At 35.9% G+C, this 17,378-nt stretch overlaps 1 protein-coding gene across 4 annotated transcripts in view; it reads left to right on the forward strand.

Annotated features, from left to right (window-relative positions):
- Positions 1–17,378, forward strand: part of LOC110020739 (inactive poly [ADP-ribose] polymerase RCD1-like) — a 56,174-nt gene that overhangs the window by 28,849 nt on the left and 9,947 nt on the right. For all 4 annotated transcript variants that reach the window (XM_020718942.1, XM_020718943.1, XM_020718944.1 and 1 more), the window contains 5 exons: positions 1,945–3,183; positions 3,400–3,641; positions 3,730–3,806; positions 4,039–4,221; positions 4,308–4,403. In XM_020718942.1, the coding sequence (XP_020574601.1) occupies positions 2,090–3,183; positions 3,400–3,641; positions 3,730–3,806; positions 4,039–4,221; positions 4,308–4,403 (1,692 nt within the window). In that variant the 5' untranslated portion in view covers positions 1,945–2,089. Of the gene's footprint in view, positions 1–1,944; positions 3,184–3,399; positions 3,642–3,729; positions 3,807–4,038; positions 4,222–4,307; positions 4,404–17,378 lie in introns of those variants that run through there.

Genomic DNA, 17,378 nt, shown 5'->3' on the forward strand with positions numbered 1-17,378 from the left:
TGAATGTTGGCCTTTAAAAGAGAAGCATAATAATAAGTTAAGTGTTGCTTAGATGAGAATGATTAGGTGGATGAGTGGCTTTACACTTAGAGACAAAATGCGGAATGAATATATTCGTGATAGGGTTGGTGTAGCTCCTGTGACAGACAAAATTAGAGAAAGTCGCCTTAGATGGTTTGGTCATATTAAACGTCGACCATTAGATGATCCGATTAGGAGAGTAGATGTTTTAAATTCGCCTTGTGTTAAGAAAGGCAAAGGTAGACCTAGAAAGACTTGGGCTTATTGTATTAAAAATGATCTTAATTTACTAGAACTAAATGAAAATATGACACTAAATAGGACGCAATGGAGAAAAAAGATTTATGTAGCCGTTGTTGTTGTTGTTGTTGTTGTTGTTGTTGTTGTTGTTGTTGTTGTTGTTGTTGTTGTTGTTGTTGTTGTTGTTGTTGTTGTTGTTGTTGTTGTTGTTGTTGTTGTTGTATATCATGTTTTTTTTGTCAATTAGAACTATAATGAATTATAATCACAGAAAAAATGAGTTCAATGTCATCAAGTACTTCAAGAGCCATGTACAACTATTTTGGTATGTAATGTTCCGTGTGCACATCAAGAAGAGCAGTGAGCTATGCGACGAGATTTTATTATTGTCTTAAAAATAGAACACATGAAGATTGCATGTATTTTCATTGGGCTGATGATATGGATAAGTTTGCTCCAAATAGTGATCAAATAGGGAAATTGTGGACAATTAATTTGAAGGCTTGATCGTTTGGAAATGAAGTCGAACTTTGTTATATCCTTATTAGTTATTTTTTTCGTTCTTATTATTGCGGCTTTATGCCTGAAATGTTGAGTTACGATATGATGTATCAAAGAAATTTAGACTCTTAACATGTTTTCTATATTGTTGGACCTGTTTTTGTTATTCTGTTGTAATTATTTTGAAAATTGAAGTCATTTAGATAAATTACGTATATACAAGCAGAACAATCTTTTTTATAAGAAATAGCTGCAGCAAAACAGATTATCCAAACAGACTTCTGCTATTCCAACAGCAGCTTTTGGAAGCACCTGTGAAGTTGCTTCTCCAAAAAGCAACGGTCGCCCCCAGGTTGCATGCCTGTTATTTGGTGCTGCTCTAAATATAGTAGTTGATAATCACCTTTTGTTCTTTTTTTTTTTTGGTAGGGGCGGCATCACATATTTCATTATATTATTTAATTTTACTAGTATTTTGTGTCTCGGGAGAAGAATAATGATGTGATTATATTTGGTAAATTTTGTTTCCTTGATTTATATAGATTTTCTGTGGCATGAATTGTTTATTTCTCTTGCATGTTGAATGGGACATATTGTTTCCGTGATGTCAGCTGTCTTCCAAGTGCTAAGCTGAGACACTAGCACGTTCCATTGTCTTTTGGGTTCAAAATTTGTTTTTCATTAATTTATTCTTGCAAGATCAAGTTCTTGATAAATATTTGACGTAGTAATGTGTATTCTAATGCATGTTTGCTCATCTATGGTAACCATACAAAAAAGTTATGAAATGCCTTTATTTTTTGTCACATATACCGAATGCCTAAACATTAACTCGGTTACTCTAACTGTAGCTGATCTTAATGTACTCGATTTTTTGTTACTTATTTGGGCATGCATGAAAGTAGCTTATACATGTCCCGTCATTCTATCCAGGAATGACATGGGATGATTTATAGCATTCCTCTTGATATGTTTTTGCCTTGTCATCTTACTTGAACTCTTTAATTTGGTTATTTTCTTTAGTGTTTATTAATATGATTTCAAAACTTACCTAACTGTTGCTTGGTGTTAAGTGTTGCTCTTTAATTTTTTTTATTCCATGAACCCTGTTTTTTAAATTATTATTTCATTTTGTTATATTTCATATCCCACTAGTTTTTATTGATAATTCTTTCTGTCCAGAGTTACCGAGCTCTTGACATTCTTGAATATGGGTTCTGGATACAGTTGCTTAAGTTTGTAAATAACTGTTAGTAAGCAGGCTTAGTGGAGACAAGCTCTTTTAGAAGTGTTCGATTTTGGTTGCGGTTTTCTTTTGTGAATAGAAATGGAAGCTTTGAACGCAAAGGTATTGGGTAAGGTTGTAGTTTCGCGGAACAAAATCAAGAGGAAAAGAGTACCATCTGCACTAAATTTTACTGATGGTGGCCATGAACAGCTAATTAAGCAATATGATGGCGAACACTCTCGGTTCACATGTTGCAATTTGATTAAAGCTGGATCAGCTTCAACTGAAATGCTGACTGTTAAAAAGTACCACAACTTCATGAAAAGTGGCTTGCCCAATCGGCTGCTGTTTTACCATGACAGTGAATGGATAGATTTTGATGCGGGTATCATTGGTCTGGTACGTGATGACTTCCAAGCAAAGAGGGCCATTATTGAGGTAACTTATCAGGACCAACAGTTTTTACTGGACTTCGTGCACATGCTTCATATAGATGCAATGACAGGTCGCAGCAAGCCAGTTGCATGGATTGATGAGCATGGAAAATGCTTCTTTCCAGAAAAGTACCCTGAATATTGCGCCTCCCATGGATTCTCCATGGGAGAAAATGTTCACGTTGCTTGTGTGGTAGATGGGACAAGAGAAATGGATTCCCATGTTGAAACATTTGATAGTGCCGCGGAAAGCTCAAACTCAGAATGTGCCAAGGGTAAGCAACAGCAAGCTAAGAGCGGAAAGCTTATCTTTGACAATGAGTGCTTGGCTATGGTGGGTGAAACAGTGGGTGAAAATGAACCATGCTCTCTCGCCCCATACAATGTATCTTGTATTGGAACAATGGAGGAAAAGAATGCTATTGGACCTGACAACTCTCAGCTTGTTTCTAGTCCTGTCCAGAAATATTTTCTCTCTGGAATGTCACCTTATGTCGATGCTAAGGACATAAGTAGCATCTTAAGAACTCCTATAATAGATGATTTTGGAGACATTCGCCTTCATAGTTTCCAAAAGCAGATTGAGAAGACAAAAAGTCTTCGAAATAATGCTAATGTACGCTATGCATGGCTGCCTGCCACAAAATCTGCTGTAGAAGACATTATGTTGCATGGAGTTATGAGGGCTGAAAAGCCAATGCGAGGTAGCATATATGGGCTGGGTGTTCATCTTGCACCAGCAAACTGCCCCAGTATCTGGTGAGGTTTCATTTCTTTTGACTAACCTTAATTGCTAGATCGGCAATCAAATTCTTAAAATATTCTTGGCCTTGGATCCTTATGGTGAAAATTGTCATGTTTTCTGCTTTTCTGTAGTCAATACTTGATTTCCTCGGTTTTTGTTGTTATATTTCTCTAAATTGCTAATGATTTGCTTTCAAGAAACTTGGGTTGCTCACAGATTGCTATCCACAGTGCTACCTATTTAGATGTGGATGAAAATGGGCTATCTTATATGATGCTATGTCGAGTCATCATGGGCAATGTGGAACTTGTTTACCCTGGTTCTAAACAGTTTCAGCCTAGCAACGAGAATTTTGACAGTGGTGTGGATGATTTTCGAGCACCAAAACATTATGTCATATGGGACATGAATGTGCTTACTCACATCTACCCAGAGTGTGTTTTGACTTTTAAGCTGGGTGCTGAAGCCAGAGGTAGTTCTCATGATATATTGGGAAGTTTAATTTAATTTGTTTGGAATCTTAATGGCTAGGGAGATATTGGTATTTTATTTTCCTGCAGAGCATCTGTTTGGTAGAAAAAGTGTATCTAATGAGTCTGGAGTCACAAATGGTTCTTCACCTGCCCCACTTTTGAAGGTTTCTCTCTCTCTCTCTCTCTCTCTCTCTCTCGCTCCCGCCCCCTAATTTTCTTCAGCAATGCGGCAGAACCCTTTCTCCTGTATGTGAAATTTTAGTAGTTCACATAGGCATTTTGCTGCTTATTGGTTGGCTTTTGTTTCACTGATAGTTAGCAATGTGTGAAAGTAGAGGCTGGAGGTCATTTGATTTACAGATGAGGGTGGTGAAAAAGTTCTTTTTTTTTTCTCAGGAAGAAAATTTTGATCTGCCTGTAATTTCTGTGGGGAAATTCCAAGGTAACGCCCCGGCATTTGGAAGAGTTCCAAAGCCAACATCTCCTTGGATGCCCTTTTCCATGTTGTTTGCTGCTATTTCAACCAAAGTTTCTGCCAAGGATATGGATCTTGTTAATACACATTATGAAGAATTCAAGGTATCTAACATAGGTTTTCATTGTCTATAGTTTTCTTACACTTGGATATTTGTGTATTTCTTATGACTGCATTCTCTTTTCCTCAGAAAAGAAAAATAAATAGGCTTGACCTTGTTAAGAAGTTGAGGCAGATCATTGGAGACAAACTTCTGATATCTACTATAATGAGGCTTCAGCACAAGGCGAGTTCCATATTGCTTTGATAACCTTACTGGTTTTTATTGAGAACCATCATTTTCCTGTATGCTTCTGAGCTTTTGCGAACCTTGTTTAATTCCAATATTTTCGTAACATAAAGGAGGTGTTCAATGTTGTGCTTTGGTGTCTTGAATTGGTTTGTATTTTATCCCGATAGTATTTTTTAACGCGGGGCAAGGGAGGGGCTGAACTGGGTGCTTGTTGAACCGGTTCAGCCAATTGGACTAAGGGGGCTAGCCGACCCTTCGTCTAGGGAAGCTGCCGCCTAAATGAGGGGGTGGAGGGTGGCCCCTTGGTTATCTACTTCTATTTATAAGTTGATTTTTTTGTTTTAGGGTTAGTTTTTGCTGTGTTTTTTGTTTGTACAGCCGCCAACGCCCTTCATTTCCCTTCTAGGGCTGTATCCGAGGACTAGTGGTGCTCCGGCTGTGTCTCGTTCCTAGGTGGTTATTATCATTGACTTTTTCATTTTCCACAATCTTTTCTCTACCACTGCCGTAATTGTTGCAACCACAGAAAAACAACATCTTGTGTCATTTTCCTACAGCCACCTACCCTCTAACCGACTATTCCTCCTTGTGATCCCAGCTTTTGCTGCAACCTGCTTCAACCTGCCTAAGTGAGGGGGTGGAGGATGGCCCCTTGTTTATCTACTTATATTTATAAGTTGATTTCTTTGTTTTAGGGTTAGCTTTTGCTGTGGTTTTTGTTTGGACAGCCGTTGACGCCATCATTTTCCCTTATAGGGTTGTATCCGAGGACGAGTGATGCTCCGGCTGTGTCTCGTTCCCAGGTGGTTATTATATCGACTTTTTCATTCCCCACAATCTTTTCTTTGTCGCTGCCGTAATTGTTGCAACCATAGGAAAACAATCTCGTGTCGTTTTCCTGCAGCTCCCTACCATCCTCTAATCGACTATTCCTCCTTGTCATCCCAGCTTTTGCCGCAACCTGGTCCAACCTGCCTGCCGACCTTGCTGCAAGCACCGCCTCCCTGCTGCATCTATCGTTGCCACTTCGATCCCCCCGACCACGCCATAACCTCCTTTTCCTTCCAACCCACAATCATCCCGCTACAACCCACATGCCCGCCCCTTCCAACTCCGTTTCTGATACCCCGCAGCCTACCACGTCGTTGTCTGATTTTTTTATGCTTATGTTGTTGTTTCCTTAATGTTGAGTGTCTTTGTTTGTAACATTTGTTTGAATTTCATTAGTAATAATTGCAACTCTATTGTGGTTTGGGTTCGAACCCCATGTTTCCGCTACCTTGAACTGCAACCTACCACGCCGTTCTTGCGTTAGGATTTTTTTGTGCTTGTTGTTGTTTCCTTAATGTTGAGTGTCTTTGTTTGTAATATTTATTTGAATTGCATCAATAATAATTGCATCTCTATTGTGTTTTGGGTTAACTTCGGTATCATTTGGTAGCAGAGTTAACCTAACCCTAATCCTATCACAAAGTTTCCTAGCATCTTCCCCTACCCAAGCTGTCTCCACCAAAAATTTTCTTTCCTATTTTTAAATCATAGACAAACTTTGACATTTAATTTCTTATTCATTTTTCAAAATTAGTAATTCTAAATTAATTTTTTACACCTTCAATTAGACCCTCTTTCACCTCCTAACCCTAAACCCTAGCCATGCTACAAAGAAGGTACGTGTCCGAGTCTACCTGGGAAGAGATATAATAAGACTTGCAGAGATGGATGGTGAAACCCATGAGAAAGTTACCTTCAATGGTGAGAGGGAAAGTTGAAGAGGCAAAAGAGACGAGAATTTCAACCCCTTCCATTGGGAGGATTCCAGCGATGAAGAAGGCCATGACTTTTTGGAATCCAGTATCAGAGAAGGTCTAGAGAGGAGACACCATTTGGAGGACAAACATTTCAGAATAATGATGGATATACCAGAGTTCGACGGGGGTATGGATGTATATTTTATTGAATGCCTGTAATCAGTTGAGAGGATTTTGGAGTACAAAGAGATGTCAGAAGATAAAAGGGTGAACTTTGAAAATTTGAGAAAAAGTGCCTTCTATGTTGGGACAACTTTCGAAGGCAGAGGAGAAGAGAGAGCAATGATAAGATTTCCAAGTGGGAAAAGATGAAGAAAGCTGTACACATAAAATACCTATCACTTCACTACCGCTAATATGCTTTTGAGACTCCAACATCTGCAACAGAGAGGCCTATCAATGGAGGACTTCACGATATAGTTGGACCAGTTGCAGATGAACTGTGATTTGGTAGAGCCAGAGGAACACACCATAGCCCGTTATTTGGGAGGCTTGAAGCTTATTATTAGCAAAGTGGTACAGTTGTAGACTTATTGGTTGCTTGGAGATGTCCAAGCCTTAGCATTGGAAGTGGAAAGACAGCAGACACAGAGTAGGCAAACCACTTAAAGTAGGTGACACCAGCAGGAGCACACATCAGGAAGTTGAGAAAATTGGTTTAGATAAAAATATGTCCACCTCCAGTGAGAAGTCTGAGAAGTGTAGCACACCTACCACAATTCTCACCAGAAAATACTTCAAATGCCACATATTTGGGCACATCGCCTTCAATTGCCTGACAAGCTGAGTTTACCGAGCAGGGCGCCGTGGAGGAGGTTAGCGACGAGAAGACACTGAGGAACATGGTGAGGTGCATCATCTTTCACCTGATGAAGGCGAGATGCTCGTGGTTTGACAGGTTTTACAGACTAAGAACAGATTCGAAGTGGCTTCTCCGCAATATATTTTACACCCATTGCATTGTGAACAGTAAGGTATGCAATCTAATCATAAGGAGCAACAAGAATGTGATATCTACATAGATGGTAGAGAAATTGAGTCTCTTGATTCAGAGGCACTCACAATCATATTCTCTTACGTGCCTGAAGAAGGAAAACAAAATCTTCATTGATTGGAGGTGCTTAGTAGAGTTTTCAATTGGGAACCAACTGTAGGATCATGTGTAGTGCGACGTGATCTCAATGACTGCCACCTTTTGTTGGGGAGACCGTGACAATTTGACCGTAGGACTCAACACTATGGATTCAGAAACATCTGCTTCACAATGATGAGAAACACATCATTAAATTTCATTTGGCGTAGCTTGAGCTCATAGGAGCCTTTTTAGCAGAGCAACATATGTGGGACCATTTTTTGTGACAACAAAGGATGCTTGGGGACCAAGACACCAGCTCCAAACACGAGACAATCACGACAAGACATTTCAGAATATCACGGTCGATACCTTGCCATTATGACCACCGTCGATTGGGAAGGCTTCGGTTACTCTCACTTCAGAGCAGGTCGAACTCACCGTGGATTACTTTGAGAGGATTCAACAGTCTATTCAGGACACACAGACGCAACTCTATGTAGTAGTGGACCCCTAGGAAAGCGGATTGATGTGGATGTATGCTCGTGTGTGGAGAAAGCTCCTCTAATGTTTTGGGAGACAATGCAGGTGGGCAGGACGATCTAATAGCTGCTAGGACAACAGACAAAGACCAAAAACTTCGACAAATGAAGTCAAAGATCCCCCTATCATGAGAGATTGATGCGGGGCTTCAGAGGGGTTGAACCGGGTGCTTGTTTTACCGATTCAGCCAATTGGACCAAGAGGGCCAGCTGATCCTTCGTCTAGAGGCTAGGGTTGTCCCCCAAGTGAGAAAGGGGGTACCCTTAGTTATCTACTCCTATTTATATGTTGCTTTCTCTGTTTTAGGGTTAGTTCTTTCTAGGTTTCTGTTTGGAAAACCATCAAGGTCCTTTTCCCTTTTAGGGCTGTACCCGAGGATGAGTGGTTCTTCAGCTGTATCTCGCTTCGAGATAGTGATTATTCTTAACTTCTCATCTTCCACAACCTTTTCTCCGCCACCGTAATTGTTGCAACCACCATAAAACAACCTCCTGTGTCGTTTTCATCTACCCTCCTTTAGCCACCTATTCCCCCTGTCATCCTAGCTTCTGCTGCAACCTGCTCTAACCTGTTTGTCGACCTTTCTGCAGCCACCACCTCCCTGTTGCATTTGCCAAAACCCATTTCCCCTACAGATCTGCCACCTGCAGCCCCTCCCCCCCATTGCCATCCATATCTAGGCTATGATCTCCTCTGTGTTCCAACCTGCCCTCCTAATTTCCCAGTTTGTTGTCCAGTCGTAAGCCTATTTCTTGCTGATACCCTTCCTACAACCTTCCAACCCCCATTTCTGCTAACTCGGCCCGCAACCTATCATGTCCTTGCCTTAGAGTGTCTTTTGCCTGATGTTGAGAGCCTTTGTTTGTAACTTTTATTTGATTTTCAACAATAATAATTGCGTCTCTATTGTGGTTTGGGTTAATTGCGGTATCAATTTTACTTTCATAGCTATATCGATTGTGGAAGGCCGAGCAGAATATCAATTTCATGGTTCATGCAGTCGGTTTTTAAATATTTTGAAGTCATGTTTGGCGTCATTGATCTCTATTTTTCCCCGTAAAGATGATGAAAATTTAGTCCATTGTGGTATCAGAGACCTGCAACCATTATTTATATCTAAAAGCAATTCGCAGCATCAAATTTTCTTGTTTTTTTGTTTTGCTTTCCTGCATTACTAATGAGACTTGAAACATATCTATTTGTTTTCATTGTCTACGCCTGACTTGGGATTTGCTTTATTACTCTTTTTTAGGAATTAAATATGCGCATCTTTTGATGTTTTCTAATTTCTGTCAATGTGTTGAGTGGCGTTTCCCTAAGGTACCTTATGAAGACTTTCAGCGCTATGTATAAATGTTAATACACTTGAATAAGTTTTTTGGCGCCATCTATAAATTTTAATAAATTGCGCATTGGTTGGGGTTATCGTTTAGTATGTTCCAAATATATTCGGTTTGTATTCAAATTTTAGTAAATAATGAAGTGCATATTTTGATCAAAATTTTTGTGGCTGAAAATAAATGTTATTTGTATATAAATAGTAATAATCACGTTATTTGTATTCCTTGCAAAATAATCTTTTCATTATATGATTGATATGCAACATATTTTCATTTTCAAGTGCAACTTCTTACTGAATTATATAATTCTTAATTATTCTTGGCGTGCAGTAAAATTTACTGAATTTTTTTTCTCCAATATATATGTAATTATTAAATATGCATGCGTAAATTTTTTTGTGTGCTCAAGTACATCAAATATAATTTTTATTTAAGGCGGAGCGTTCACTTGCTTGATTTTAATCACACAAAAAAGAATCAGATGGCCTGGTTGGGACAGGTTGCAGATTGGTGTCATTTTACAATAATTATAATAGTTTTGTTTACCAATATTATTAGCAAGCCATTTTATGTATCAAATGGCATGGCCGTAAAGTTGGGTTGGTGTGTTTAGCCATGCAATGATTCCTGTATTTTAATATTTTAAAACAAAATTAGTACTCGGTTAAATCCTAGTAAGTTCTTTTCGATTCGCGTCCGATCTGGGTAAATGCCGTGCAAAGTTCTCCTTGATGTAAGCAATATTAACTGTAAGATTGCAGTGGATAAGGCTGTAAAAAGTATTCATATATAAATTATATGTTATTTGAATTTATCATTGATTCCTAGTTAATTCTATGATATTTGTGTTTTTGTTTTTTTGTTCGAAACTGATTTCAAATCTAATGAGTTGCGCACAAACACGTGTTGATGAACAATTCCAAACACAAAACAACAAATAAAGTTAAACACAAACTTAGAACTCTCCTTCAAACTGGGCTCCTTTTACACCCCTAGTGTTGGGGAACCACCTATCTGAGATCTGCTGTGATGGTGGAAGAACAATCATCCTTATTATTCCATCTCATGGAGTAACATTCAAACGATCTCTTTCGTTGCAAAGATTTCTCCAAGGTGATGCAGGTGGATTCTCTCTCGACAAGCATTTGCAATGTACTCGAGAAAATGGTTGATATCTAGCAAGCACCATTAGTTGAGACCTTTGTGGGAGAGGAAGAACAATTGTTGTTATCCTTCCGATATGAAGAATACAATTTGAACTCTGATATCTCTTGCCACAATGATTTCCCTAACACCATTAAGGTGGCTCTTCTCTTTGAAATCATTGATTTGGGTGTCGTCTTCCCCTTTACAAAGATCCTTCAAGTTGGATCTTGAAGTGATTTAAGGTGGCGGAGACTGTGGAGGGGAATGTTGCTATTTGAGAAGGGTTTAGCAGAGATGTCCTAAGTATGCTAATTTTACTTTTATATTTAATACTCATTTTTTTTATGATATTACACTTTAATGGACGGTATTTTCATGTTTTTATTATGTGTACCAGGTAAAGTAATTGAGATCTATTGGAGCGAAAACATATAAAAAAAGGAGGCAAGTGAGATTTTTTTGGCAAAGTATAGAACTGGCGCTTAGGCACCACATTTTGGTGCCTAGGCGCTAGACCTTACGAAGAATACATAAAAGATGATGCGTAGGCGCCGCATACTGGCGCCCAGGCATGAGTTCAAAATGCGGGGCATCCGAGAAGGTGGTCCCTAGACGCTGCAGTTGGGCGCGCCTAGGCGCCACGACATTTGTCGATTTTGAACAGTTACACACGAATTGGCTTTTGACTTAGGGTGAAACTTAGAAGAAAGTGTGTCTGAAGATGTGAGAACACAGGAAAGTGCTCTACGAAAAGAGAGTGCAAGGAATGAGAGGAATAGTGAGAGATTCCATTTCTTTGTTGTATTTTCTTTATGAAATTAGAGTGAATTGTACAGAACTGCTATAGATGTAAAAGAGATCTTTGGAGTCAATATTTGGTGGAGTTCTCTCTTCTATTCTCGGGGAATAAAATAAGTCCTTTGTTTTGTTTTTTTTTGCTTTGTAGTGAGGATTTCTTATATTGTGACCTTGTTAGTTAAATCAAAATGTTGAATTCCGGTATGTTCTTCATGAATTCTGATAGTTTACTTTTCTCTTCTTTTGTTATGAAGTAGTATCATGGTTAGGAAGTAGTATTGTGCTTAGGAAGTAGATTCAATTAAAATGAAATTTTATTATTCATTGTGAGGATTTTTACTTCATGCTTTATTTATATTTCAATTTGGCCAATTGATTTGTTATAATTCGTTGTGAATCCATAATGTTCCGGAAGGGCTATGAAATTTAACAATTAGTATGAATCACACTGATCTATAGGGTGAAGGATGAGTAATCTGTAGGTTTGTGTAAATAGAAAGGGAGATAATTTTAATGGGGTTAACTAGGACGTTTCTAGGGTGACAGACAGAAACAATCTTCTATGTTAACTTAGGTTCTTTATGCACTTGAAAAGAGTAAAGAATATACCTGCTCCTATTTGTCACAAATTCCCTTAGATATTCTAGTTGATCTACACCTAGAATATATGCTAATTTCATTACAAGGGGGAGGGACACTTTTCGCATAGCTTGAACTTTCCTATTTAGTTAAATTAGTAAAATATCTTTATAATTAATCTTTAGGTTTAGTGAAATCTTTGTAGAATTGAATAGGCTTAACTTAAAACAAACACATTTCCGGGTTGACTAATTATAGTAGGTCAGAACTTTTGTTAGGTTATGGTAGTTAACCTTATCTTTCTCGTGGGATCGATATTCAGGGTTTTTAAAGAAATCTTATACTACTTGAACGATACATGCACTTGTGTAAATAAAAGCATAGTGTGTAATTGTGGAAAAATTTCAAACTATAAATTTCATAAAACATATTTAAGAATTTTAATATTTTGTTTCTCACTAGATGCACAACAGAACCATGTCAATTTTCTAGCGCCGTTGCTCGGGAACATAACAGTTAAGTTGACCTCGGAAGATTTTAGTTGAACTAAAACGACTTAAATTTGGAAAATCGTATTGTAGTTTTTATGTTTTTTTAAAAATATTTTAAAATTACTAAAAATTAAATATATATTTTTGAGTGTTTTATGTGAAACAATTTATTATCATTAAAATTATTAAAAATTAAAAAAATATTTTTGTTTGTTTTTTTTTATTTACTTGTTGAATCTTTTAATTGTACATGCTTTGTGTAAGATCATTAGGACTAGTTCCTTACGATTCTGAATAGAAAAAATAATTAGAAAAATTAGAAAACAAAAAGAACCTCAACGACATTAAAAAATTAGACAAATATTTTACATAACAACTTAGACAATCGAACTGCTGAAAATGAACCTCATCATTTACAGAGACCGTTAATGGATTATGCAAATCCTACGACAGATAAAATTTATCTAAGTATAGAAATTTCTGTCGTACAAGCTAACACATTTGAGTTAAAACCCATTATAATCTAAATGGTGCGGAACAACTAGTTTGGGGGAACTCCATCTGACGACCCTAACTTACAATTAGCTAATTTTCTAGAATTATGCGCCACATTTAGGTATAACATTGTCTCAAAAGACGCTGTTAGACTTAGGATTTTTCCCTTTTCCTTAAAGGATAAAACTAAAATGTGGCTATACTCTTTGACACCTAGATCTATCAGAACTTGGGGTGACGTAACTCAGAAATTCTTTGCTAAATATTTCTTACATTCAAAAAGTGCTAAGCTTAGAAATAATATTATCTTATTTTGCCAGTTTGAAGGTGAATTAATATACGAAGCATGAGAATGTTTTAAGGAACTCTTTAGGAATTGTCCATACCATGCTCTGTCTGATTAATTAATTATTCAAGCATTTTACAATGGATAAATAGGATCTTGTAGATTTATCATTGACGCTGCTGCTAGTTTTTTACTAGTTTCAAAGTCATTTGACGAAGCATACTCTTTAATTGAAGAAATTCTGAAAGGGTAAAATCCTAGAAAAGTAGCAAGTGTTTACGATACTGATGTAATCACAATTCTTGTTTTCCAGGTTGCAACAATATTTAGGCAGTTATGTTAGTTTGGGATGAACTTAACTCAAATATCTCAAGTAATTGAGAAAAATTCATTAGGATAAATGATTGATTCTCAATCGTCATCATTTGAAATTTTAAATGCAATTAACAATAGACACAATAATCCATATTCCAACTATTATAACCCTGGTTGGAAGAACCGTCATAACTTTAACTGGAATAATAATTCTCGTCGGGGAAACCAATAATGGGATAAAAATCAAGGGTATTCTATTTGAAACTAGAATAACCAAGTTAGTATCAACTATAGACCATATTATCTTTCAAATTTTAACAATAACCAACAAAATAAGAAAAAAAGTTATTTTTGGACGAGGTGGTATTACACATGAGAAATCAATTACAAAGTTAGGGTGTTGTGATAAAAAAATATAGAGAATCAACTTGGGTAAATTGCTAACTCACTTAGCATTATGATCCAGTGAATTCTTTTTAGCAATGCAGAGATAAACCCTAAAGAGATTTTTAAAGAGCAAGTTAAAGTTGTTAAACTAAGAAGTGGAAGAGATTTAGATACTGAAATTCAAAAAGAGACCGAGGTTGAGAGAGAGAAAATTGAAAAATATGAATTGAAAAATATGAAGAAAATATTCTGAAGGACTTGGAAAAACCTCTCTCTCCAACTAGGATCAATTTAGAGAAACCACCGCCTTTTTTTTTTCTCAGAGGTTTAGACAATAGAAGCTAAATCAACAATTCTCAAAGTTTTTGGAAATATTTAAGAAGCTAACCATTTACATTCTTTTCGCTAAAGTTCTGGAAGAAATGCCGAGCTATTTAAAGTTTATGAAGGATATTTTTGCCGAGAAGAGGAAGTTTGTACATCACGAAACCGTTGCATTTAGTGAGAAGTGCAGTGCAATAATTTAGAAAAAGTTTCTTAAAAAACTTAAAGATCCTGATAGCTTTACTATTCCTTGCGCGATAGAAGAAAATTTTTTTTAGAAAAGCTTTATGTGATTTGGGAGTAAGTATTAACCTTATGTCACTATCAATTTTCAGAGTTTTTTCTTAGGAGATATTTCTCCTATTACTGTAATGCTTTAATTAGCTGATAGATTGATCACTTATCCAAAATGGGTTATAGAAGACGTACTAGTGAAAGTGGATAAATTTATCTTCCATGTTTATTTCATTGTATTATATATGAAGGAAGATAAAAAAATTTCAATTATTTTAAAGAGACCTTTTTTTGTATAAGACAAGTAATGATAGATGTGTAGAAAAAGTGAGTTTACCATAAGAGTTAATGACCAAGAGGTCACTTTCAATATATTAAAGTCAATGAAGTATCCAACTAAAGGAAAGAAAGATGAATGTTTTAGAATGAATATAATTGATTATCTAAGTTGTAATCATTTTAGAGAAAATTTTGAAGTGAAATCAGGACAACATGATCTGGGCTATGAAAATGATATTTATCCCCAAGATAAGTCCAATGAAATGATTATTGAGGATTCAAATAATGTTCAGAAAGGTTTGAGCTTTTAGATACAATAGAATGTTTTAAACCTCTCATAAATTCTATTGAAGAACCTTCTGAACTTGAGATGAAGTTACTCCCCATGCATTTAAGGTATGCTTACTTAGGGAATTTATCTACATCACCTGTTCTAATATCCTCAGACTTAACTCAAGATCAAGAAGAAAAATTAATGAAATTTTTAAAAAATTAGAAGAAATTCTTGAAATGGATTTTAGTTGGTATTAAAGGAAGCAGCTCTTTAATATGTATGCACAGAATTTTAATAAAAAATAATCACAAACTCAGGACAGATCCTCAAAAGAGATTGAATTCTATTATAAAAGTAGTAAAGAAATAAATATTAAAGTGGTTTGATGCTGGTATTTTTTGTCTAATTTTTTATTGTGCACGGGTTTGTCTGATCCATTGTGGCTGTTAATGAAAGAAATGAATTAATTCCTACCAGACTAGTCACTGATTGACGAATTTGTATTGATTATAAAAAATTAAATTTAGTCACCAAGAAAGATCATTTTTTATTACTCTTTCTGGACCAGATGTCGGATATAGATTAGTTGATATAGTTTTTGTTTCTTAGAGGGATATTCAGGATGCCATCAAATATCTATAGCTCCTAAGGATCAGAAAAAGACTATCACTAGTCCTTATTGGAATTTTGCTTTTAGAAGGATGTCTTTTGGTCTATGTAACGCACCTGCTATTTTTCAAATGTGCATGATGCCCATTTTCTGCTATATAATTGAAGAATTAATTGAAGTATTTATAGATGATTTCTCAATATTTGGAACCTCATTTGAGTCATGCTTAACTGGGAAATGTGTGAATTTATGGTTGTGAAAAGAATTGTGCTTGTACACAAAATATGTGAAAATTACATAGAAGTAGATCTAGCAAAGATACAAGTTATTGCTAAACTACCACCTACTAAAGTGAGAGGAGTTAAGAGTTTTTTATGAGATGATGGTTGCCACCGGCGATATATTAAAAATTTCTCGAAAATGCGAAGCCTCCGTGTCATATTTTAGAGAATATGCTTTATTTGAATTTAACCGGGAATGCCTAAATGCTTTCAATTTACTAAAAGAAAAATTAAACATCGCTTCTGTTATCGTTTCACTTGATTGGGGGATTTCATTTGAGTTGATGTGTGATGCGAGTGACTATGTTATTGGGGCAGTGCTAGAGCAAAAATACGATAAGATATTTAAAGTTATATATTATGCTAGTAAACCTTGAATGAAGTTCAAGTTAATTATACTTCTACTGGGAATGAGTTATTAGTGATAGTATATGCCTTTGATAAATTTAGATTCTATCTTATCAGAACTAAATGTATTGTACATACTGATCATTCTACGATTAAATATCTTATTCTTAAGAATGATGCTAAACCAAGGCTCATTACATGATCCTGATGCATAAATTTGACTTTCAAGTAGTAAATAGGAAGGGATTTGATAATCAGATAGCCAATCATCTGTTGAGGCTGGAACAGGAAAATATGTATAATAATGAGAGTGAAATTAGTGAATATTTTGACGAATAACTGTATGCTATTAATAGCAAAAGAATTAAGAGTTTTTATAGCAAAAGAATTAAGAGTTAAGAGTTTTTATTGATTAGCGTGTTCCATTGTATGCTGATATAGTGAATTATTTTGTTAGTGGCATTTTAGCGTAGGGATTAACATACCACTAGCGAAAGAAGTTTATTCACGACACAAAATTTCACTTTTGGTATGACCCATATTTATAAAAAAAATGTAAGAATCAAGTTATCTGAAAATGTGTATCTTTAGAAGAAACCAAATAAATTATTCAAAAATGTTATGATTCTGACTTTGGAGGATGCTTTAGTGTGGATAGAACTACAATTAAGATTTTACAATAAGGATTCTATTAGTCTACTCTTTTTAGGGATGTCAATATATATGTAAAACTTGTTATAAGTGTCGGAGAGTAGACAAAATATCTAAGAAAAATGAAATGCCCCTAAACTTTACTTTGGAAATTAAAATTTTTAATATGTGAGGTTTAGATTTTGTGGGACCTTTTATACAATCTTTTTAGAATTTATATATTCTGATAGCTGTGTACTATGTTTCTAAGTGAATAGAAACAGTAGTCTTACATCATTGTGATGCTCGGAGTGTTGCAAAATTTTTTAAGAAAAATATTTTTAGTAGATTTGGGATGCCAAGAGTAATTGTCACAAATGGGGGAAGCCATTTTAGAAACTGGAGGATTGGGACATTAGTAACTAAATTTGGTGTTAAACACAGGATAGCCACAACTTATTATCCTCAGACCATTGGTCTAGCAGAATTATCCAATCGTGAAATTAAGGGTCTGTTTGGGGCAGCTGTAGCTTACTGAATAATCTGCTGATAAGCTGATTAAAAATAATCTGCTAATAAGCTAGGTGCAGTGATTATTGCAATTTTTTGCAATTTTTTTTTTTTAAAAGCTGAACCGTTGCCAATAAGCTCCCACTGCACCTACATCTAGTGCGGTGTGAAAAAGTTGTTTTCTGCGTTTAGAAAACACATAAGCTGTCAAAACGTAGT

Source organism: Phalaenopsis equestris, unplaced genomic scaffold (genome assembly GCF_001263595.1).
Source record: "Phalaenopsis equestris unplaced genomic scaffold, ASM126359v1 Scaffold000107, whole genome shotgun sequence".
In the NCBI taxonomy this organism is placed as follows: Eukaryota; Viridiplantae; Streptophyta; class Magnoliopsida; order Asparagales; family Orchidaceae; genus Phalaenopsis; species Phalaenopsis equestris.